At 36.5% G+C, this 22,505-nt stretch overlaps 10 protein-coding genes across 10 annotated transcripts; 6 read left to right on the plus strand and 4 right to left on the minus strand.

Annotated features, from left to right (window-relative positions):
• Window positions 1-1,484: 1,484 nt before the first annotated feature.
• On the plus strand, window positions 1,485-2,170 carry RO3G_15424 (uncharacterized protein; the record flags this gene model as incomplete). The annotated part of the gene is made up of 3 exons (XM_067670008.1): window positions 1,485-1,820; window positions 1,865-1,983; window positions 2,029-2,170. The coding sequence occupies 3 exons, from the start codon at window positions 1,485-1,487 to the stop codon at window positions 2,168-2,170; spliced, it is 597 nt and encodes a 198-aa protein (XP_067526109.1).
• Window positions 2,171-2,318: 148 nt separating this feature from the next.
• RO3G_15425 (uncharacterized protein) lies at window positions 2,319-2,892 on the plus strand (the record flags this gene model as incomplete). The annotated part of the gene is made up of 2 exons (XM_067670009.1): window positions 2,319-2,631; window positions 2,690-2,892. 2 exons carry the CDS (start codon window positions 2,319-2,321, stop codon window positions 2,890-2,892), a joined length of 516 nt encoding a protein of 171 aa, XP_067526110.1.
• A 100-nt stretch (window positions 2,893-2,992) lies between these two features.
• Window positions 2,993-5,293, minus strand: RO3G_15426 (uncharacterized protein; the record flags this gene model as incomplete). Its single annotated transcript, XM_067670010.1, has 6 exons — window positions 2,993-3,187; window positions 3,240-3,431; window positions 3,499-4,544; window positions 4,601-5,002; window positions 5,057-5,175; window positions 5,247-5,293. The coding sequence occupies 6 exons, from the start codon at window positions 5,291-5,293 to the stop codon at window positions 2,993-2,995; spliced, it is 2,001 nt and encodes a 666-aa protein (XP_067526111.1).
• Window positions 5,294-7,353: 2,060 nt separating this feature from the next.
• On the plus strand, window positions 7,354-8,062 carry RO3G_15427 (uncharacterized protein; the record flags this gene model as incomplete). The annotated part of the gene is made up of 2 exons (XM_067670011.1): window positions 7,354-7,447; window positions 7,500-8,062. The coding sequence occupies 2 exons, from the start codon at window positions 7,354-7,356 to the stop codon at window positions 8,060-8,062; spliced, it is 657 nt and encodes a 218-aa protein (XP_067526112.1).
• Window positions 8,063-8,951: 889 nt separating this feature from the next.
• RO3G_15428 (uncharacterized protein) lies at window positions 8,952-9,450 on the plus strand (the record flags this gene model as incomplete). The annotated part of the gene is made up of 2 exons (XM_067670012.1): window positions 8,952-9,368; window positions 9,442-9,450. 2 exons carry the CDS (start codon window positions 8,952-8,954, stop codon window positions 9,448-9,450), a joined length of 426 nt encoding a protein of 141 aa, XP_067526113.1.
• Window positions 9,451-11,290: 1,840 nt separating this feature from the next.
• On the plus strand, window positions 11,291-12,280 carry RO3G_15429 (60S ribosomal protein eL20; the record flags this gene model as incomplete). Its single annotated transcript, XM_067670013.1, has 4 exons — window positions 11,291-11,302; window positions 11,649-11,828; window positions 11,884-12,013; window positions 12,072-12,280. 4 exons carry the CDS (start codon window positions 11,291-11,293, stop codon window positions 12,278-12,280), a joined length of 531 nt encoding a protein of 176 aa, XP_067526114.1.
• Window positions 12,281-12,671: 391 nt separating this feature from the next.
• RO3G_15430 (uncharacterized protein) lies at window positions 12,672-13,159 on the plus strand (the record flags this gene model as incomplete). The annotated part of the gene is made up of 2 exons (XM_067670014.1): window positions 12,672-13,047; window positions 13,125-13,159. 2 exons carry the CDS (start codon window positions 12,672-12,674, stop codon window positions 13,157-13,159), a joined length of 411 nt encoding a protein of 136 aa, XP_067526115.1.
• Window positions 13,160-13,949: 790 nt separating this feature from the next.
• On the minus strand, window positions 13,950-15,330 carry RO3G_15431 (uncharacterized protein; the record flags this gene model as incomplete). Its single annotated transcript, XM_067670015.1, has 6 exons — window positions 13,950-14,221; window positions 14,291-14,390; window positions 14,578-14,844; window positions 14,903-14,990; window positions 15,046-15,077; window positions 15,136-15,330. 6 exons carry the CDS (start codon window positions 15,328-15,330, stop codon window positions 13,950-13,952), a joined length of 954 nt encoding a protein of 317 aa, XP_067526116.1.
• A 1,446-nt stretch (window positions 15,331-16,776) lies between these two features.
• Window positions 16,777-18,656, minus strand: RO3G_15432 (uncharacterized protein; the record flags this gene model as incomplete). The annotated part of the gene is made up of 2 exons (XM_067670016.1): window positions 16,777-18,129; window positions 18,183-18,656. The coding sequence occupies 2 exons, from the start codon at window positions 18,654-18,656 to the stop codon at window positions 16,777-16,779; spliced, it is 1,827 nt and encodes a 608-aa protein (XP_067526117.1).
• Window positions 18,657-18,977: 321 nt separating this feature from the next.
• Window positions 18,978-21,858, minus strand: RO3G_15433 (uncharacterized protein; the record flags this gene model as incomplete). Its single annotated transcript, XM_067670017.1, has 4 exons — window positions 18,978-21,057; window positions 21,238-21,258; window positions 21,382-21,715; window positions 21,777-21,858. The coding sequence occupies 4 exons, from the start codon at window positions 21,856-21,858 to the stop codon at window positions 18,978-18,980; spliced, it is 2,517 nt and encodes an 838-aa protein (XP_067526118.1).
• Window positions 21,859-22,505: the final 647 nt, after the last annotated feature.

A 22,505-nucleotide genomic window follows, 5' to 3' on the forward strand; every position in this document is an offset into this window, starting at 1 on the left:
AGTTGAGATCTTTAAATCTGATTATAAAATAAGCAGTACAATGAATTGATAAGACCTTGAAATAAAGACAATAAGAAAATGACAAGATAAAATGTTTTCAGTTTTAGTTTATACTTGCATTTATTAAGTAAAAATAAAATAAAATTTAAATACTTGCACTTTCATCTACTCTTTACTTCTTCAAAAAGAGTTTTGAATCTTATTAAAAAGGAGAAGAGTGTTCATAAATTGTATTACTCATTAATCACAAACAGTGTACAGCGCATGTGTATTCTTGTCTTTTTTGGTCTTTATGCATATTACAAATTGGATTGTTTAATGATTTATGCAACAAATGTGTCGATCGAAAAGATTAAAAAAAGGGAGAAAGGGAATCGATGGATGAACAGGGCTGATGCAAAGAAGGATGCCAAAAAAAAAAAGAGAGATCAAATGTTTCCTAAAAAAGTTTAAATAGGCCAAAATAATATAAAAAAAAAGGGAAATGGATACGCCTTTGTGATAAACAACAGATGAAAACCTGAAGAGTGAGCTCAGAAAAAAGAGGGTCATCAGTTATTTGCTCAACAAAAATAAACATGACGCAAAGAGTACATAAAAAGGAAAGGGGGGGTAAAAGAAGCCGTGCTTTTTAATGTGTGAAAGAGAGTCGCTTTCTTTGCTTTACAATTGGTTTCCACTGATCACATCAAATGACACGCTCACAATGCGTCAGATGAAGCTGTCAATACCCAATACTACGGACCCCATGGCTGTAATTCATGCAGATCATAGGTGAGTACAGACCAGATGCTCGTGATGTGCATGATAAATCAGTCTGCTTGAATTTACAATTCAGTTCGAGCTGAATATTAAAAGATGAGGTAATGAATCAAGCAAAAAAAAAAAAAAAAAAAAAAAAAAAAAAAAAAGTTCATGCGGTCACTCTCTGCTATTCAAAATGTACAGTGAAATCTTTTCTTTGGTACCAGCCTAAAAGAAGAAAAAAAGAGTGATCTGCTATCTTGTTTAACTAGGGTTTCAATCTTTTTATGAGCCATTGTTCTAATCTGAATTGTCTAGAACATGTCAAGGTATGTTCACAAAGAGCGCAGTGATACCACCTATTCAAGTGGAGGAAGGATGACAAAGATAGACGAGTGAGTTGAGATGATTCAAGAGAATAAATTGATGACGAGTCCAAAAGAAAGGACAGTACGATTACCAATACACTTTATTACTGTCATTTTTGTGTGTGTGTGTGTGAAGATCTGTCGATTGGGTTTCACATTTGAATGTATCCAAAGCAAAAAGGAAAGGTTGAAGGGAGGATAAACAACAGAGATCACTGGTCTTGTTTAAACCCTCTATCGATCATTCGCACCGATGTTGGTTCATACAACAAGGATTCCAGACAATCCATATTTATGTGTAGGGGTTTATGAAAAGATATATAAATCATTTGGAAAAATGAAAAATTCATTCTGAATCTTTCACACCCCATAATGGATTCCACCGCCATTCAACCTGACATTGCCCAAAACTTTCTTCCCGTCACCGTCTTTCTGGCCGCATGGCATGTTCGCGTCACTTGGATCGCCTTCACGACCCTCTGGGTCTTTTGGGGATTGATCTGGTTCTTGAGACATGCGTTTGGTGGTGATGGTTCACACATCAATCAGACCAACGCTCAAGCCTACACGAATCCGCCTGCGACGGCCACCGATCCCGAAACAGGTGCTGCGATCAACACGGGTGCTGCCAACACGGGTCCTGCCACGGGTCCGGCGACCAACCAAAAGAAATTCCTTGCGGCTCCTGCTTGGGGCGCGAATGTCTTTGTAAGTATCCGTGCTGTAGAATAGGGTTATTGATCGTTCTTTAGAGACGTGTGAATCGTGCTCATGACATGCTTCGTGATCTTATCTTGATGCTCCTCTCTGTTCTTGTCATCAACAGTTTTGCGCGTGGATCGACAAGGGCCGTCATGATCCTCGCTTGGATGTAAGTTAAACTTTCTTCTTTTCTTCTTTCACTCACCCTCTTTAGCTATGTTGCTTTTGCCTTTGTCTACTTTTTTGTCGAATTGGGTTATGAACATCGTTTTGTTCGATTGTTATATTCAATCACCTTCTACGGGATTTCTTTAGCTATCATTGGTTGTGCTTGGCAGCAAGGTTTCTATGTCTAATCGCTCTCTTTCACAATTATCCCAATTTATTTAATAATAATCATAATAAATTTTATAATTTCTCTCTCTTTTTTTTCCTCTATTTTTTTTATACAATGTCTAATTGGTCTGTGGATTACACTTCTCTTGCTCACAGGTTTATAATAGAATGGTACATCATTCCAACTCTAATCAAACATATGCTAGTCATCCAAAGCTACCTAATCCCATCGGCTTTCAACCTTCCACACTTCAAAAGTATTCTAAATCAGAAAAGTCCACTCGTCATTCAGATAAAGATGACCAAGCAGCTCTCAAGATGAGAAGAGCTTGGGATGTTGCTTTGGCCCCAGCAAAGTCAATACCCATGAGTTTGTTCATGATGTACATGTCTGGAAACAGTCTTCAAATCTTTTCAGTCATGATCACAGCCACTATGCTTTTCATGCAACCCATCAAGGCCATCATGTCTGCTCAAGAAAGTAAACTTGACTCAACACAACCCAAACAGAAATAAACTCACCATTCTCTTTTCTATAGCCTTCAGTCGATTTGAATCCACCGGCTCAAAAAAGCAAGAAACCGATTTAACCTTGCCAAAATTATCCTTTATCGGTCTTCAACTCATCGTTATCCTTCTTGGTGTCTATCGAGTCAATTCAATGGGCTTATTACCAAACACAACCTCAGATTGGTTATCTTTTATCAAACCAAAAGAAATACTCGAGTTTGCAGCACAATAAACTGGAGGGGAAAAAAAGAAGTTTTTTTATTCTTTCTTTAGAATCTTTTTTATATACAAGATGAATTTAAATAAACTTTAGTCTTGATTGTTTTTCTTCATTATGACGTTTCTGTAAAAGGCATTGTGGTAGAGGGTCCAGTTTCAGACTTTGGTTCGGAAGACCAAGAAAGCTGAAGCTTTCCTTTTGCAAAATTAGGTCCATAGGACATTGCCTTCTCAGCTAAAAATCTTTGTGTATACTGAACACTAGCCTCAGAATCGCTCTTTTCAAACAAAGAGATTTGGCCATATTGCTGTGAAAAGCTTTGTTAGTAAACTGGCTGCTAAAGTCTGTTTGTTTCTTACTTCAAAATGCTGGCGCAATTCTTCTTCAGTGGTGCCTTCAGGGATATCCTTGATCACAATCTTGGTAGGTCGATTATCTAAAGTCATTCGAGTAAAACCACCTCTTGAACGAGGCCAGCCACCACGACCTCTACCATAATAACCACCACGGCCTGGATAAGGACTACCAGTATTTACTCCAAGCATAGCAGCCTTTTTTTTTAAAAGTCAATACCATCCACAGAAAATTCCTCTTCTCTCTTTTTTTTTTTTTCCTTACCTCTGCTTCTAAATGCTCGAGTTTCTTTTGAAGTTCAGCCGATGTTTGTTCCTTGCTATCTGTCGTTTCAGCAGCAGTGGTAGCATCAGTAGTAGCAGCGTCAGTAGTAGTAGTGGTAGGAGGAGGAGCGGCTGCTTGGTTTTGATTACTTTCAATAGCAGATTGAATACTCTTGAGCTGCTTCAAAATCTCTGCCTTTTCTTCTGTACTCATATTAGAACTGTTTGATAGCTTATCCAGCAAACGCTTTTGTTCTGCGATTTGCTGTTGAAGCTGCTGTTCTCTCTTTTTCTGAATTTCCAAGATGGTCTTCATATGCTCCTGATGCTTCTTATGCTTCTCTTCTCTTATCTTTGCAAGCTCGGCAGCACGGGCAGCAACTAACTCTGGATCAGGTTCAGCTGCTTTACGCTTCTGAGCAGTTGACTGTTGAGATTCTTCAGTCGAAGCCGTAGCTGGCGTGACAGCATTTGTACCCGTCGCGGGTGCGGTCACTGTTTCATCCTTATTCCAATACACCTTTACAAAGCGATTATCAAAAACGGCATCGGGACAGGTGTATGCCTTTTCTGCTTCAGCACGGGTACTGTATTGAATAATGGCTTTCTGAGCATGAGGTTGAACACTGATGTTGGTGATTGTACCAAACTTTGCGAAAAAATCGTTGACAGTAGAGATTTGGCAAAATTCCGGAGGAATCTTTTCAACAGTCAACGTCGTATTGGTTGGATTGCTATTCTGATGGCGGAATCCTACACGTCCGCCCCGTCCACCACCACGATGACCACCTCGACGCTGCTGCATAGGGCCGCGCATATCATTAGATAAAGCGGGATTGGTTGGTAATAAAGAAGCTCGCTCTGGGTCATAGGCATCTGTCATACCAAGAAATTGCTGATTGGGCACGCTTCTGTTGACCATCGTAGGCACTGATCCACCAGTAGGCATAGAAGGCATGTAAGTGTTCTTATTGGCATCTTCCACAATAATTCTGTCTCGACCATGATCATAGGGACATACATCGCCTTTCATACAATATCCTTTTTCTACAAACAAAAAACATCAAAACATGTCCAAACGCGTATTTCTTTCTATTGCTTACCAATATAGTCACGACACATTGGTGGCTTTGTTCCTGCGCGATTAGGACCACTGTATCCGCGACCAGCACCAGCTCGACCTCTTCCTCGATCATAAGATGAATAACCGCCAGTAGCGCCAGATGGTATATTGTATGGATTTCTTCTATCATCGCCATTATTACCTCGAAAGTGCTTGTTTGAGTACTGTGGGTTTTCGTCGGCATAACGACGCTTGTTTTGTTCAGAAAAATCAGTTCTGTCATCTCGAGGCTCTGATCTCTGACGTCTATGTTTAAAATTGCGATCACCATCGTCATCTTCTTCGTCAGAATAAGCGTTAAAGCGATCAGAAGGTTCCTTGGGGGCTTTTTTATTGTTGCTGTTTAACTTTACAAATAAACGGTCGATAAAAGGTGCCGTCTCTACAAATAGGAGGTAAATATACTGCGGTATATATATATAAACAAGGAGCTTACGATCATCAAAGAATTCTTTAAGTTTATCGTCTAAAGATGCTCTTAATGCGTCATTACGCTCTCCATTGCCAATAAGTGCAATAATGTATTGTGCTAAAACTTTGGGATCAGCATCACAACTATAAAAAAGAAACACGTTAAAGCTCTAGATAATAGAATGGTTTTTTCATTTTTTTTTTTGTTTCTTTACAGTGATGCAACTTCGTTACAAACAAACTCTTCTAAATCGTCAGACATTTAACCAGGAAAAATGTGTAAAAAAAAAAGTTTTTATTTGAAGAAAAAAAAAAAGTTACAATGCTTTAGAAAAAAAAAAATCTACGTCACTGTGACTTGTTTAATTCAAAATATGAAAATTGTTCAATACAGTACGATTAAATATGAAGAGACTTTAATGCGCGCGGGGTGTCTTTAATACGCTTTAATTGCTCGAGTTAGATCAAAAGGGGCATGAGGGAATCAAAGAACACCTTTTGGAATCAAGGACAAAAAAAAAAGATGAATGGGTAATGAGAGAAAGGGTGTATCGTAATCAGTTTGAGTTCTGAGACAATTAATCCAAGCGCCATTTTACAAAAGAAAGTAGATGAGGCAGTGACATTGTTAGTGGTGTAGGACATTGAAGCTCAAAGAGGATCAAACATATGGCTGGCCAACAAAGTAATCAAGAAAAGTCAGAGTGAAAGGAACGCGGCTTGTGTGGTAGGCAGCAATTCCAGAAGGAAAGACGGGGAATGTTCAACAGTAAATAGCATTTGTAATCGATTGTGCATCTTGAGACATTCAATGGCTTGCTTCTTGGCAAGGGATCAGGATGCTTGAGCTTTGATTTACCATGAGGTTGCCAACCAAGTCTCCAACGAATACACCTGCTATGCTCAGACTAGGACATATAAATCCAGTGGATGACATCCAATGACGCAATGGAGTGTCTGGAATAGATATAACCACACCCTAAAGCATGCCTTTGTTTCGGAAAGTTGTCGCCTCCTTTGTCGACATAAAACCTTTTCATCTTGGTGATCAATGAATGAGCAGGCATATTTCCACCGAATAGCCACCAGAAAACAGCTGCAGATATCCCAAAATCATTCATTTGAAGTTGGGTTGAACAGTGTATACACAAAGCTAAAATTCTTGCAGCTTTCATTTCATGTGCCGTCGAGACATCACTGACGACTGTCAGGTCCATCATCAATCGATACAAAGAAACCGACCCTTACTGTCCGTAAAGAGTATTGAGAGGCTCAAGGAAATAATAAAAGGAGCCGAACGATACCTGGAAAGACGCTTGATATGGGATCAAGAACATGTCAGTTGGATGAATAAGCAGTTGAGATTGGTTGTCGGGCCTAATGGATCATGAATTACCACTGAGGGCCACAATAGGGGCGCCAGGGCTATCAGAAAGATTGGAGTGAGAGAGAGAGAAAGATGAAGAACACGACGATGTGTTGACGACAAGGTGGGAAGAGAAACGTGATTTGGGGTTGATTTTGAACGAAAGGTTTTGGGTCCTTCCAATAGAAATACCTAAATATCCTTCGATTCGCTTTTCCCTCATCTACTGAAACTTCAGCAGTGCACAATTGTAAACAAATTTTATAATAAGCAATATATGCACTTCCTTCAGCTCTTCCGTTATAGCTCTATCTCTTTTCTTTTCTAAAGCTTCGTGGGCTTTGCTCCACATTTTTCGAAATTGATATGCACTAAAAGTTATAGTTTTTTTTGTTGCTCTATCCTTTACAGGAACCATTTTAACGATCAAAGGGCTAAAGCCAACGATTTGCTGACTGGTGTTTGATCTGTAAGTTGCAGTAGACTTTTTGTTGCTGCTTTTTTACAACAGTACTTGCAAATATTTTAGTAAATCTTTGTATTATAATTTGATCGTCCTATTTATGTTGATTTTGAAAACTTTTGTTTTCCTCACTCATGCCATACTCTGTCTTTCCTTCAGCAATCTGAAGGCATTCTGCCAATTCTTCCAGTTTCCATTACTGCTTTACAGCATTTATTTTTTCTCATATCACTGACATGAAGCCTGTATAAACCTCAACTACCTGTTACTTAGAGCTGTTGGAATCTAAGGATAAGTTCTCCAATTAAGCGTTTGTTACCACTGCAATTTTCTTTGCATAAAGACATATTCAGGAAAACGCTGCTCAATTTTCTCAAAATGGAAATCTTATTTCCTCGATTAGAGAATAAACTATCTTTTACTTTAGGAGTTTTAATTTTCCTTTTTTTTTTTTTTGTAAAAAAGTGTGTGAGACAAAAATTATATTCTACTCATGTCTTTCAACATTAAAAATTCATTTGTGTCTCGTTCTATTGTACAAGCTAATACAGAGCAGACATTAGAATCAGATAAAAAAACATCAGAAGGTAATAAATTCTTAAGCATAAGGAAAGAACGCATATAAAAGTTTTCAAAAAGTAAAGCAAGATTACGATCCAAGAACGCTTTATGAACGTCTCCAGGAGCAGAAAACTTTACGCGAAGAAAAATTTGCAGAAGAATCTCGTCTGTCAAACCATATAAAGCGTATCGATGAAGAAGAAGCAGAATATTTTAAAGTTTTATCTGACGAAAAAAAAAAGTTGGAAGAAGAAAGAAAGCGCAATGAGCGACTGGAACTGGAAAGATATCGGCTAGAGGTTGAGAATGCAAGAACAACAACTCAACCTTTGAAAGCCAAGGCGACGAGTCCTAATGCTGCTGCTGCTGTTAATACTACAAGCTCAGCAGCGAGACGACCTGTTGTTCCGAATAAGGCAAAAAACAAATTTAAAGATGTGGTGGTTGTAAAGAAGCGTGGTAGAGAAGAAAAAGGTGAAGAAGAGGAGGAGAAAACACAAGTGGCAGATAAAAACACGATAAAAGAGAATGAAACCAAGGATCCAGTACTGAAAAAAGCCAAAACTAGTAATAATGGCTCACTTTCTTTGTTGGCAGCTTACAGTGATGATGATGATGATGATGATGATGATGAAGAATGAATTTGATCCATAACTGCATAAATGAGGAGATACAAAAGCAAATATAAAAACCTTGTAACATATCCTTTTATTATTCTTTAAAAAAATACAATTGCTTTAAAATAAGGGCCTCTAAAAGAAAGAGAGGAAGGTATCCAAGTATAGAAGAACTGAATGATCTAAGATCCTACTGGCAGAAAAGCACAGTTTGACTTTTGCGTTAATTTGAATTACAAGTGAAAACTTAATGTGTAAAGTATCTTATATTCAATCTACTGTGAAACTTGCATGTTTTGTTTTATTTCTACCTCTTTGAATCGTAACCTTCATTCCTTGCAATAGTCTTTATTGGAATTTATCTGCCGAATGCACAGTCCTAAAGTGAAAACAGTGTAGACAAAACACGTCATTATTTTTTTAGGACGGAGGAATGAGATATAAATGTTTAGAGCTAAAAAAGCTACTATCAGGACAAGCACAATTCAATTATGATGCATTTGTTATTCGATGAATCATACATTCTTGTAGAGATTATTGAGAATCAATTTAATATGAAAACAATAATAAAAAAAAACAGTAAAGGACCAGAAAAGAAACAGCAGGCATTTTAAAAAGGTACCCTTATATCTTTTAACGATAAAAAGAATGGTAATGTTTGAAATACATAATTCTTTGAAGCTATGCTACACTTTTCGTTTTCTTTTTAAGGTTTTACTAACAAAAGAAAACAAAAAACAATAAAAAGAAGAAGAAAAGTTGCGAATAGTTACTACGTAGAAAGCACTTTGAGAACAAACCAATTTAAGAATGCTTTCTTATAATAGGATCATAATAACCCCTATCCCCTTTATCTGTTGAATTTCCATTCAATTCTTTTTTTCTGTCATCGCGATCAATATACTCTTTTTATATGGATGCATCTTTAATATGCTCACAATTAATCAGTTTTGGCGATTTTGAAGCTGAGAGCTACGATGAGATACCAGCTGCATGTTACTCGTCCATGAATACAAATTATTTTATTTATAATAATGGTAGCAACAATTCTAGTGATATTTATAACGCTTTACAATTATACAATAAAATTTATTTGGATTGTCACCAATCATTATCAGCCGAGTATAACCTAATATACCCTCGTCAAGGCTATATTCTTAAAAGTCCACTGACTACTGATAATCAACTAACATCTGATAGAGATGAAACCCTACATCATGTCATGATAGAACAACAAAAGGAGAGTTACGATTGGTTGTATCATGATTCTTTAAATACTACCGCATATTCTTCTCAGTTAAAGACATCTTGCACTTGTGCTAGCCCTAGTGTAAATACTTTAATCTTTATTGCTTTATGTTTAATGTAAATAAAGGATATCAACTTTTATATGGAAAAAATAGATTCAGTGAATCATTCAACTAAATTTCTTTCTATATTTCAGTATGGGACTTCATCCTGTAATCTTTTCGAGGATAGTGAAGGAAATAATGGAGAAGAGGATAAAGCTGTGTTCTCAGATTTCAGCGAAGATGAATGGTCATTTTATAATTTCCCCTCTAAAGATATGTTTAAACTGAGCAAGGAACGGAGTCTTGTGGTCAAGATAAAAGAAAACGATACCAATGGAATCAACTTGTAGTAATAAAAGCAAGTCTAGTAAATTAATATCTTCTGAATCAAAGCCTCTATTAATCTATTGTAAACAAAAAGAATTGATACTAATTATTCAAGTAAGCATATCAAGGTCTCCTATGCATATTTTATCTAATGAGAGCACTAGTTTAAATCGTTCCAAGATAATGACACCCTCTACTTCACTATCATCCCTTTCAAACTATCTAAAAAGATCCATGAAGATACCTGACAATCTCCATTTGTTCCTTACATCAAAAGAAAACTTGATTAAAAGTAATCAAGAGAGATCCTATCATGTCTTTGAAGAGACAGAAGATGAAAGTGACGATGAATCGTCCACAGCGCCAAAGAGGAAAAAAAAGGAAGAAGTGTAGAAACAGCCTGTAATCATTGTAAGAGGTCTCACTTGAAGTGCGATGAGATGAGACCTTGTCGTCGTTGTATAATAGCAGGTAAAGTGGGTTGTAAAGATGTCCAACACAAACCTCGTGGTTGTCCAAAACATCTAAAAGGTTAGCAATAAACTGTACAATACTGTGCATCTTCAACGAGGATTGAAAGACATATATAGGATTTTATTTCACTTTTTCTTTTTGCTTTCTTTTTTCCCTACGTTTATAAAATACTATCTATAATGGGAAACCGTATTCTTAACAGCTATAGGATAGCATTAGAGCTCTTTGTAGCATCAATTAGACGTACTTGAATGAAGAATAGTAAGCTATCATGACGCTTACATTACATGTATAACTTATTTGCCTTGATTAACATTTGCTTAGAAGTATACATCTATAAGAGGTCAAAACGGAAGAAGAATGCTAGGACAGTTATGATATACCATTAGAATTAACTTTCTAAGTTATAGCTTAATCGAGAAAATACAATATGCTTAATAAATTGATTTTCACAAGCTATTTGAAGCTTTTTACAAAGACAAGTTTACACATAGGATAGTCAAAAAATCAATAAAACAATTTTAGACGTAGATGAAAGATAAAGTAAGCACTGTGATTTAGAATCCAATGCTCTTACCAAATATGAGACTACTGAACTTATTCGTGGGGATATAAGCATTAAAAGTAAGTATGAAAGAATAGGAAAAAACTTGCTAAGGATTGATTAATTCACCAAAGGCATAGAAGAGATTGACACTCGAATGTATTCGACATATATCTGTTGTAAAAGAAAACAGACTTGGCTAAAGCTATAGCCCATTCAGTATATGTCATTGTAATGCTGTCTAAATCAAGAAGCAAACTTGTTGCAAAAATGAATTTGCTGCAGAAGATTGATTTGATACTCCTTTGTCCTATCAACTACTTTTCGCGATTGTCGTCACTTTATTGAGCCTAAGAAAGAACAGCAAAGCAATTAATGCTATGGCTCATACATTTGCTTTGATTTTATCAAAAGGTTCGCACCCCGCAATATTTTTGGATGTTAGTTTATTGCCAAAAATGGAAATCGTGACCGTTGCTCAATGAGTCAGTGGAGCAGCAAACTGGGGTGATCAATATTCCACAGTGAGCCTTCGCGCCGGAGTGGTGGTAATTGAAGCAATCCGTCTAAGCTACTATTGGATCTCTCTCTTTATCATTTGAACGGAAGGACAATATGGTTTGCAGAGTAAGTTATCAATTGCAATAGAATTAAAGAATGGATGGATGGATGGATGGAGTGGGTGCGGATTTTTTCTGATTGGATGCTTCAACATGGATGAAAATATACATATTTACTATTCTATGATACATTATGGAGAGAAGCAATACGAGGAAGATGGATGATTGATATACTTATATGGATTATATAATATGGACATGGGATAGTCATATTTCAACATGCTGAAATGAAGTACATTCTTAGGATCTGTAATTCAAAGAAATTGTATAAAAACCGCACCTTCCATTTATCCCATTCTAGATGTTGAAGAAAAATGTAGCTAATATTCTTTTACTTTTTTCCTGATTTTTAGTTGAAGGAATATCAGGTTGTTGGACGTAAGCTCCCTTCTGAAACTGAAGCTTCTCCCAAGCTCTACCGTATGAGAATCTTTGCTCCCAACGATGTTGTTGCCAAGTCTCGTTTCTGGTACTTCTTGAAGAAACTCCGCAAGGTCAAGAAGGCTGCTGGTGAAATTGTTGCTTTAAACCAAGTAAGAATGAAAGAAAGATGAAAGCACTCTAAGCTCACACGTATTGTATCCATAGATTCACGAAAAGCGCCCTGAACAAATCAAGAACTTTGGTATCTGGATCCGTTACGATTCTCGCTCTGGTACTCACAACATGTACAAGGAATACCGTGCCATGAGCCGTGTTGAAGCCGTTGATACTTGCTGTAAGCTTATTTATAGTGTGTCATTAAATATTATATGTTTGACTCAAAACTATTATAGACCAAGACATGGCTGCCCGTCACCGTGCTCGTTTCAGATCTGTTCAAATTATTCGTGTTGCTGAAGTCAAGGATGCTGATGTCCGTCGTCAATACATTAAGCAACTCTTGACTCCCAAGCTCTCTTTCCCCTTGCCTCATCGTATTGTCAAGGCCGACAAGAAGCACCGTGCTCTCTTCATTGCCAAGAGACCTACCACTTTCTACTAAAGATTGTGTATTCCGTTTCTTTATTTCTCGCTTTTTAATATAAATAAAAAAAGAGGATAAAGTTCAATTTATATAATGAAATGGGATTGTGAGACAGATAGAGCTTCTTTGATTTGTTAATTACCGCCTTTTTCAAATGATGCAAATTGTTGTCAATCATTATTATTATTATTTCCTTTTTTGAATCATTTCGGGAGTATACATTGCCTGCAATTTATCCATTCTTATTATTTTATTTTTCTGCATTGATGTAATATGACTAAACAGTATAACTGCATAAATCATCTGCCATTAAAAAGTGTGAACCAACTTAAGCAGCCATTTCAAGAAGGCTCTTCTTCCTTTCTTTCGTAAGCGAATCTTAAATAGCATGAGAAAACGCTTTATTTCAATGTCTTCAAATACTTCAAGTTCCTCATCACCTTCATTTTGGAGCCGTATGAGGCAAATGTTTCATTTTCATCAACAGACGTCGGTTGATGCATCTGTGTCTACAGCTTCTATACAATGTGAACAAAACAGTGATTACAGGCCTTGGTTATATGACACATGGACAAGTAATGATTCAATACAGCAATCACAATATGAAAAACCACATGAATTAACACAACAATGTTTACAGGAAGCACGCCAACGATATGAAGCAAAACGTCGAAAAAGAAAAGAGTCCCAAACAGAAACTATTGCCATGATTCCTCCTTTTAGTCCAACCTATGCCAGAGCCGACGAGTTTCCGTACTCTAATTTTTATAGTAGATTACCCAATGGTAAATGGATGGTTCGATATAGGTCAGGAAACAGAGATATTTTGGGAACAGATGAAATAGATGGATATTTGATATAGCAAATTGTGCTTTTCTATTAGAAATTGCTTTTTAACTGGTATGAAAAAGTTATATTTCAGTTTAATTGAAGTACTGAACATTTTTTATTATTTTTAATAAACTAAAAGGTTCACAGTAATACTGGCAGTCTTTTTTTATTTTTCCTTTTTCTCTCATAATCTTTTAACCAATTGTACTATGTGTGGGAAGACAGCGATCGACACACTTTGACATCTGTGTAATTTTAGAATATCTTGCCTATTTAATATTACTGTTATCAGTCGCCATGTTCTTCATCTTTACAAGCAGCAGATTTTATTATTTTCTGGGATCCAGCACTCTTGTTATGTAGCATTTTGCGCATTGGATATATGAAGATCCGTACGACTGTAACCTTTGGGAGAGTTTTTATATGAACTTTGTATCATTTTTATCCTCAGTATACACCGTAACACGTAGTTTTTTAGTTGAATCAAGTATGTAGGCTGACTTAGCATGCTTTTTTTTTAAATGAAGGGAGAGCTAGGCTAAGTTTGTGTTGTATAATTTATATTGTATTCATATAAGGTGTACAAGTGTATTGCAATAATATATAAACATGTGCTCTTGCGGCTATAAAACTTTAAAATATGCACACAAAAAACACGCTCGGACCATTCTGCAAGTTATACTTGTAAATGAGATGCCTGAATTAAAAGATTTTGTTTTATTTCCCTTTTTTATGTGAAAAAATCGTTTTCATCGTTTATAAGAATTGGTAGCTTTCCCCCTTTCAACTCTTTTATAAACCTGTATAAGAAATGATATACTTTGATTATAATTATACACATGCGATTTACTATTAATCACTCTTCATCTTCTTTTGTCTCTTCCTTTTCTTTTCCTTTATTCTCCTCATCGTTTTTTTCATGCTCCTTTTGAGTTATTTTTCTGGCAGCATAAGCTACAATTTTTATCTTGGAATGTTCTTCTACCAGGCCCTCAATATACTTGTCTATCAGAGCTTCGTAGGCGTCTGGATTTTGCACGAGTCTTTTGGCTAGTAAAGGTTTCAGAGCAAGAACTGTAAGTTTCCAGCAACTGATCAGTTCTCTAGTAAGGGCATTCATTGGTGCTTCTAAAATCGCAACAAATTATCAAAATGATTGGAAAAGTTGTGTGATATATACTGAAATCTGCAACTTACTGTACTGCAAGCCTTTCTCCTGTTTTTCGATGAGTTTGAAATTTCCCTCTTCCAATAAAGAACCTAATTTAGTGGAGATTAAAGGTTCTTTATCGTTTTCCTTTAGCATTTCATAGACTACTCAAATATGTTAGATCAAGCTTTTCTTCTTTAATAAAGTTAATATAAGATACTTGCATTGATTGTTCACTGTTTGTACTACTGGCAAGCGTGCTTTCTCCTATAAAAAATCATACCAAGTAAAAGGTTGGCATTTTAATCATTTTTAATATGTGTAACAATTTTACTGGGAAATCTGTTTCCATGAGTTCGACAACTCCGTCATCTTTCAAAACCCGATGTATTTCTTTAATAATCATTGGCCATTCATTTGTACAAAAAGCGGTTGCCATGAAACGCATATTAACAAAATCAAATGTGTTGTCAGAGAACGGCAGTCCCCCCAAAACATTCATCAGTTCAAATTTAGCATTTTCTGGTCTAATGGTTGTTGGGAACATGTCTGATAAATCAACACCTGTAAAGTTGTGCTCAGGATAGTTAACAGCCATTTCCTAAAGACAGAAAAGCATTGTTAAATAACTGTATAAAATAAGAATAGCTTCGTTTTACCATCACCCAGCAGCCGGTTCCACATCCAATATCAAGAATAGCTGCACCTTTGGGCAAGGATTTTTCAATGGAGTCTAGAATATTTTTACTGATGCAAAAAATTATAAATAAAAGTAAAGTCAAACATGTATAGTAATATTTACTTGTTAAATAGCGCTTTTACTGCAAAATGTTGCTAAAAAAAGGAGAAGAGTTATATGAAGGTTTATTTGTACACAGGCAACTTCATTTACTGAGTTTAATCTATCTTGTTCTATTTCGTCTTTTGGTAATATGTAAGTGCTTGTTTGATCATTATGATATTGTCTTCCATCAATAGTTATTGAGTTGACTGATTGTGATAATCCTGATGCTGTTTGTGTATTTGCACTTTCTCTTCTAGGAGGACTTTGTTTTTGACGATGGTATCGCGACTGCTTTATTCCCATGATATTGCACAACGATTTGGGTGGATGGGATCTTTATAATTTTAAAGTGAGAAGAAAGAAAAAAAAAAAAAAAGAAAAAAAAAATTTTTTTTCTCTCTCTTGTGCTCATTGTTTCTTTTTGGTTTTTATTGAAGATGTTTGTAAAACGTAGTGCAAAAGGGACATGCTTGACATAGTTTTTTAACGTTTATATATTAGTTACATTAAATGAAAATATATTTTTTGTGAGATCTATCAAAGTTGGTGATTGTCTTTGTAAGATTACTTTGAGATTAAGCATTCCTTTTACTTTTTTTGCTGCCCCTTTCTTGAAGTTAGCTGATCTTGTCATGATATTCCCTTTTTGTCACTTAATTGTAACTCAGAAGCTTCGCTGTAATTATCACACATGCGTTGATTTATATTTTCTTTAGAAACTATAATCGAGATGCGCACACTCAAGTCTTATTTATTTTATATATCAAATTATGCTAACAATTCATCCCTTTTATTTCTGAAAAAGAATACAAAATTTCTCGAATCAAAACAACCGTCTGTTATTTAAAGTAGGTTACCATATCTCTCATTTTTTGAACACATGCACATCGTTACAACGGATGAAATAGGAGTTGAACAATTTTGATGCAATGCCCTTTTTTTATTTCCAAATATTGAGCCAGGAAGCTATAAATCCACCAATTAATTTGCTGGAATTTTTGGTTTATCCAAAATGGGACTTGAATGCGAATTCATTTAAAAAGTTTGGAAAAAGCGTTTAAAAATAACTGTGCGAGCCAAGCAAACCTTACCGGAATTGGTTTATTTAATGGCAAAAACTCCTGAATTTAGATTTTGCATTAAACGGATCATTTTTCTCTCTTTCTCATTTTCTTTTTATACTTTTTATCCATGCTGCAAAATACCAATGAATCCAGAGTTAAAAAATTATGGAAGAACAGATTGAGTGGACTAAGTTCTTGTATACGCCCACATCAAACTGTTGAACGAGATGAAGACACATATCACAGAATAGAGCAGAAGCAGGAGCCACCTCAGCCGATATGGAGAAAACCTTTGCCTGATGATTGTCCAGTATTTGATTTTGATATAAGTGAAAAAACACTTATAGCAGAGACCCCTGCTTACATACCTGCACGATACGAAAGCCGACAATATTCTAAAGAGAATGCAAATATTGACAATCACTTCGAAAGAATATGCAACAATGAAAAAACAGTTTTATTAACAAAAGCACTTCAAGAAAAGCACCTTGAAAGCCATTAAAAGCACTTTGTAGAAAAGTAATCTTATACAATCATTTATATCTATAATCGAAATCTTTATTGAAATGCATAAAATAGTATGAATTATTATTTTTTTAAGCCCTTTTTCTTTTTTTGTATTAACTTTGTTTCTATGTGGAAAAAAAAAGCTGTTAGTGAATCATATTTAGTTTATGTGATATGACTAAAATCTACCTTCAATGTATTTGGCATCTTCCTCGTCATCGAAGCCTATTGATTCCTCTTCAGATTGGGTCTCTTTCTTTGTCTTTGCCTTCATATCCTTATCAACCACATTATCATACTTGTTATCCAATTTCTTAAACTTGGCAACATAGAAACCATCCATGTTGTGAACGTGAGGATAAAATCGTCGGGTTAATTTAAGACTAGGATGGAATGTCTTTCCGCGATATGAAGCAAAGCCTTCACGACCAAAATCAAGAGTAGTAGGCACTAATTTTACATTAGGACGCTTTGATAAGGCATAATTCACAACCGCTTCATTTTCTTCGACTGTGACCGAACATGTTGAGTAAACAATATAACCACCTGTCTTGGATTTGGCATCAACAGAGTCAATGGCAGATAAAATAAGCTGCTTTTGAAGGAAAGGAATGTCAATAAAGTCTTTTTCTGTCTTGTTTAATTTCACACTAGGATCCTTGGAAATGACACCAGTACCAGAGCAAGGAGCATCAAGCAAAACACGGTCAAAGCCACCAAGCACCTTAGGGAACTCACGACCATCATAGTTACAAACAACAGCGTTCTTTACACCCAAACGGTGAATGTTAGCAACCAAACTTTTCAAACGGTCCTTGGTAGCATCATTAGCGAATACCATACCAGTGTTCTTTTGTAAAGCAGCAATGTGGGTAGTCTTACCACCAGGAGCTGATGCCATATCAAGCACACGCTCATCAGGTTGGGGAGCTAAGGCCATGACAGGTAAGAAAGAAGAAGCAGCTTGAAGCATGTAATGACCAGCAAGATATTCAGGCGTAGCACCAATAGGCACTTGAGATTCGAAAACTTGGAGACCAACTTTGCTCCATTTGCCAATAGGTTCAAGGTTCACACCACGATTGATCAAAGCTTGAGCAAGGTCACGACGACGAGTTTTTAATGTGTTGGTACGGATGGTGACAGGACGTGCTACTTCGTTTGCTTCAAAGAATTCAATAGCTTCAGAGACTGGGAAAAGATTGAAAAGCTTTTCTGCCAAGAATTCAGAATATCCGTAGTAACTGGCGATGTCCTTAATCAAACGATCTACATAATCTTGACGACTTGTATTGGGATCTCTAAATTTCTTAAAGTCATTAAGTACATTGACGAGATCCTTGATACGCTGGCTGACAACAGTAATATCTGCTACCAATTCGTCCTCTTCACCCTCAGGTAATTTGTATCTTTCTCCTTCATCAAATTCTTCTTGCTTTGCTTGCTCTTGTAATTCTGCTTCGGCTGCTGCGGCTTCACGGGCTGCACGAGCTTCAATTTTACGAGATTTGCGTTCATCAAGACCTTCACCCTTTTTTATATTAAGTTAGTAAATATGTTTTAAAAAAAAGCCAAAACATCTACCTCGACAAGCTCATCGTCCTCAAACTCATCATCCTCCTCTTCCTCCTCCTCCTCTTCTTCCTCTTGGTCTTCCTCTGATTCAGAACCCAAGAAGTCAGCATCAGCTTTAGGGAAGAACTGTTGCTCTTCCTCTTCCTCTTCCTCTTCCTGTTCTTCTTCTTCTGCACTACCAGATTCTTGGAACTCGTCTTCCTCCATTTCAAACTCATCTAATTCTTCACTCTCGCCACCATCAGAAGCAACTTCAAGATTATCCCAAAGATCGTCTTCAGTTACTGTTTTTTTGCTTTCTGATTTTGCTTTCTTTTTATTTTTGGGAGCAAGTTCTTCCGTATTCTGACGTTTTTTATTGCTTTTTTCGTTGGCAGCTTGTTGCTTCTTAAGCTTTGCTTGTGCTCTTCTTGAGATACCTTCATGTTGAGGTTTCTCAATAGGCTCAGGAGCCTTTTGCTTATTTCTTGCGCGACGTCCCATTTATATATGTGTATGTGGAAATAAAAAAAAGATATTTTTCCATCGTTTCACCTTTTTTCAAAAATATATTGTCACAATCAAGTCACATATTTCTAATGGTAAATGTGGCTTATAATTACAAAAAAGGAGAAGAGCTTTAAAGACAAATTACTATTTATTTTTATGATGTATGTATAATGTTACAATATTATACACGTTTTATTCAAGTATTCTATGGAATATAGATCTATTATGCGGATGGTGCACTTGGGGCATCTTCTGGGAAAGGAGGTGGAGAAGAAGTCTATCAAAATTGCTATTAAATACTATATGTTGCTTACATTATCTTCGCTTTACCTTCTTTCTGACATATTCATCGTAAACAGTAAATTCTTCAAATGGTCTTTTACCCAATAGGTTTTCCATATCTTCTCTTGTCAATACCTCCTTCTCTAACAATAATTGAGCAACCTTTTCAATATCTTGCTTCTTTTCAGTTAATAAATTCAAAGTACGATCGTAAGCATCTGTAACCAATTTTCTTGCTTCATTATCAATCAAGGTGCCTGTTTGTTCTGAGTAAGGCTTTTGGAATTGCTGGTCGTTTTGATCTGAGAAAGACAAAGCACCAACCTTTTCATTCATACCATAATGAGTGATTTGAGCATATGCGATCTTGGTCACTTTTTGCAAGTCATCATGAGCACCCGTTGTGATGGAATCGAAAAAGATTTGTTCGGAAACACGACCACCAAGTGTCATACACATACGATCTAATAATTGATCCTTTGAATAGAGATATTGATCCTTGGGTAAATATTGAGCATAACCAAGAGCAGCAGATCCACGAGGAATCACAGACACCTTCAAGAGAGGGTCAGCATATTTCAAGTACCAACCAGCAACGGCATGGCCAGCTTCATGGTAAGCAACAGTTTTCTTTTCCTCGGGTGATAATACTCTTGATTTCTTTTCTAAACCAGCAATGACACGCTCAATGGCATCTTCGAAATCCTTTTCTTCTACATCTTCCTTCATTCTACGAGCAGCAATAAGAGCGGCTTCATTACAGACATTGTGAATATCAGCACCAGAAAAACCGGGTGTGAGGGCAGCCAACTTGCGTGAGAGTTGCTCAACATCAATATTTGTCTTAATAGGTTTCAAGTGAACTTTGAAAATCTGAGCACGACCTCCAATATCAGGACGGTCAAGAGCAATATGACGATCGAAACGTCCAGGACGCATGAGGGCAGGATCCAAGACATCAGGACGGTTAGTACCAGCCAAGACAACTACATGTTGGCTAGAATCAAAACCATCCATTTCTACCAGCAATTGATTTAATGTAGTTTCACGTTCATCGTTTCCACCAAACTGGGCATTTTTTGAACGAGCTTTACCGATAGCATCAATTTCGTCTACAAAAATAATACAAGGAGCATTCTTTTTAGCTGTAGCAAATAAGTCTCTAACACGAGAAGATCCAACACCAACAAACATTTCTACAAATTCTGAACCAGAAACACTCAAGAAAGGTACACCAGCTTCACCTGCTGTAGCCTTTGCCAAGAGGGTCTTACCAGTACCAGGTGGTCCTGAAAGAATGGCGCCCTTAGGGATGGTTGCACCAAGACGTTCGTAAACCTCGGGATTCTTCAAAAATTTAACAAATTCCATAATTTCCTCTTTGGCTTCGTCTGCTCCAGCAACATCCTTAAACTTGACACGAATATCAGTTTCTTGATTGAACATCTTTGCCTTACTCTTTCCAATACCAAAAATACCACCTTGTCCACCTGCACCACCAGGACCACGACGAGTCATATACACAAGGGCACCAATTAACAATAATGAAGGTGCAAAATGGGCAAGCACTTGCAATACATTTACTTCATCGCGATAGGCAACTGGAATGCGTTCATTAGAAGGGATACCTAATTCATTTTGGGCTTCTTCTAATTTCATTTCAAAGCTGTCAGGAGATCCAATGGTAAAAACAAATGTTTGATTGCCGTTGACGCCAAGTGTAGAGGCTTCAGATCTCAAATAAACTCGAACTCTATTTTTGTTGAGAACCACCAATTTATCCACAAGTCCTTTATCAAGTAGTTGGGAACGGAATCCTTGCCAAGTGATTTCTTTGGAAGAGTCGGATGGCGATGTCAATTTCCACATGACCCAGGTACCGAAAGCTGTACCCAATACTGCATTCCAATTAAATGGAACCTCGGGTGTCTTGTTATTGTTATTCTTTGGTGGTTTAGGAATCTGTTCAGAAGATTTTTTGGCATGTTGAGAAGCAGCTTCTTCAGCGGCTTGCTTTGTTTGATTTCTAGGTTGTTTTCCAAAAAAACTCTCAAAGCCTTTTGGAATGTTAAAAGGTTGATCGTCGTCTTTCTTCTTTTGTGGTTCCTTTTCACTGGAATATTTTCGAATATCTTTACGCAAAATTGTGTTTGCGCGTTGAATCCTGGTTAAGATTGGTCCTCTTGTGTTAGAACGTTGTATTAATCGAGACAGCATGATTAAGGAAAGAAAAGAAAAAGGACAATTAAATGCGCAGTTTGCTGTATAGCAAGGCCACAATTTTACACGTCACTTTCGGGGTTTCACCCTAGCACTTGTTTGAAAGCGTACAAAAATAAGGTAGTAAAAACAAGAAAAAAAATCAGGTCATGCAACTTATTGTTTATGGTTGGCTTCATTAAATAAGAAAATTAAAGTATAAATTATCTTTCTTTACTGGCTTAATTCTTCCTTAGTCAAGACACCCAATTCTTGTCTAACGGGTGCCAACTCTTCGAGATATTGCTTGTATTGACTTTCATTTTCAACCTTGTCTTTAAGACCTTCAAAAACACGAACAGCAGTAGCAAAATCGTTAACACGACGAGAGGCCTTGAGGGCAGATTCGATAACGGCAGGAGCAGGAACAAGATCATAAGCAAAGGCATTGTTCAAGCCACGTTGGAGTTCGAAAAGATCTTCAACACCGTCAAAGAACTTGACGTAACGTTCGGTGAAGGATTCGAAGCTTTCGTCTTCATGTCCAGCAGAGTAAAAACGCTTGCTCATGTCTGAAAAATCTGGAGCATTAGCACAATTCAAAATCATTTTTTCACTATTTCTGATATTTACCCATAACAGCGGGACGATTAGCAGAAGCAGTTGTGCGAATAGCGGCGGTACGGCAAGCAACGGAAGAGAAAGCACGAAGCATATTTATTAAAGTGATGAGTGGGGAGTTGAAGAAAGAAGAAGAAAAAAAAAAGAAAGCTGATAAACTTACCAAGTCAGGGTGCGGGATTTGAATTATTGAAAAAGAATTTCTTTAAATCGTCACTGAGTTACTCTTGATCCTCAAAAGTTATTTTTGACAACCTTAAATCAGAATGCTTAAACTAATATCTGAAAAATATTAAAATATGAAAATACAGTGACTTGTATTTATATGTCAATTAACACCAATTTTAAAACTTAGTTCTTTCAATTGTCCAACGGATTTATATTTTGAAATATACCACATAGTCTTGCATAGCTTCAGCGTGCTGCTGTATGTAGTATTTATTTATGGTTATCGAACGACAATAGAAATTTTACACGATCGTAATAGTGTTTTTAGAAAAAAAAAAGTTCAGAGGATGGTTGAAAAAGACTCATTTGTTGCTTGATGCTTAAACACATCAACTGAGGCTTTGGATGCCATATTTCTTTGGCACACATTGCATCTAATGTCTAATCAAAGTAGAGTTGTTTTTTATCATTTTGAGAAAATTTAAAATTGATTTTTTTTTTTTGGCTCCAAATCAACGGAGGGATCTTTTCTGCTAATAACTGATCACCTTGATTTAATTACATGAAGTTATT

The sequence above is a fragment of the Rhizopus delemar genome, genomic scaffold, assembly GCF_000149305.1.
Source record: "Rhizopus delemar RA 99-880 supercont3.16 genomic scaffold, whole genome shotgun sequence".
NCBI lineage: Eukaryota > Fungi > Mucoromycota > Mucoromycetes > Mucorales > Rhizopodaceae > Rhizopus > Rhizopus delemar.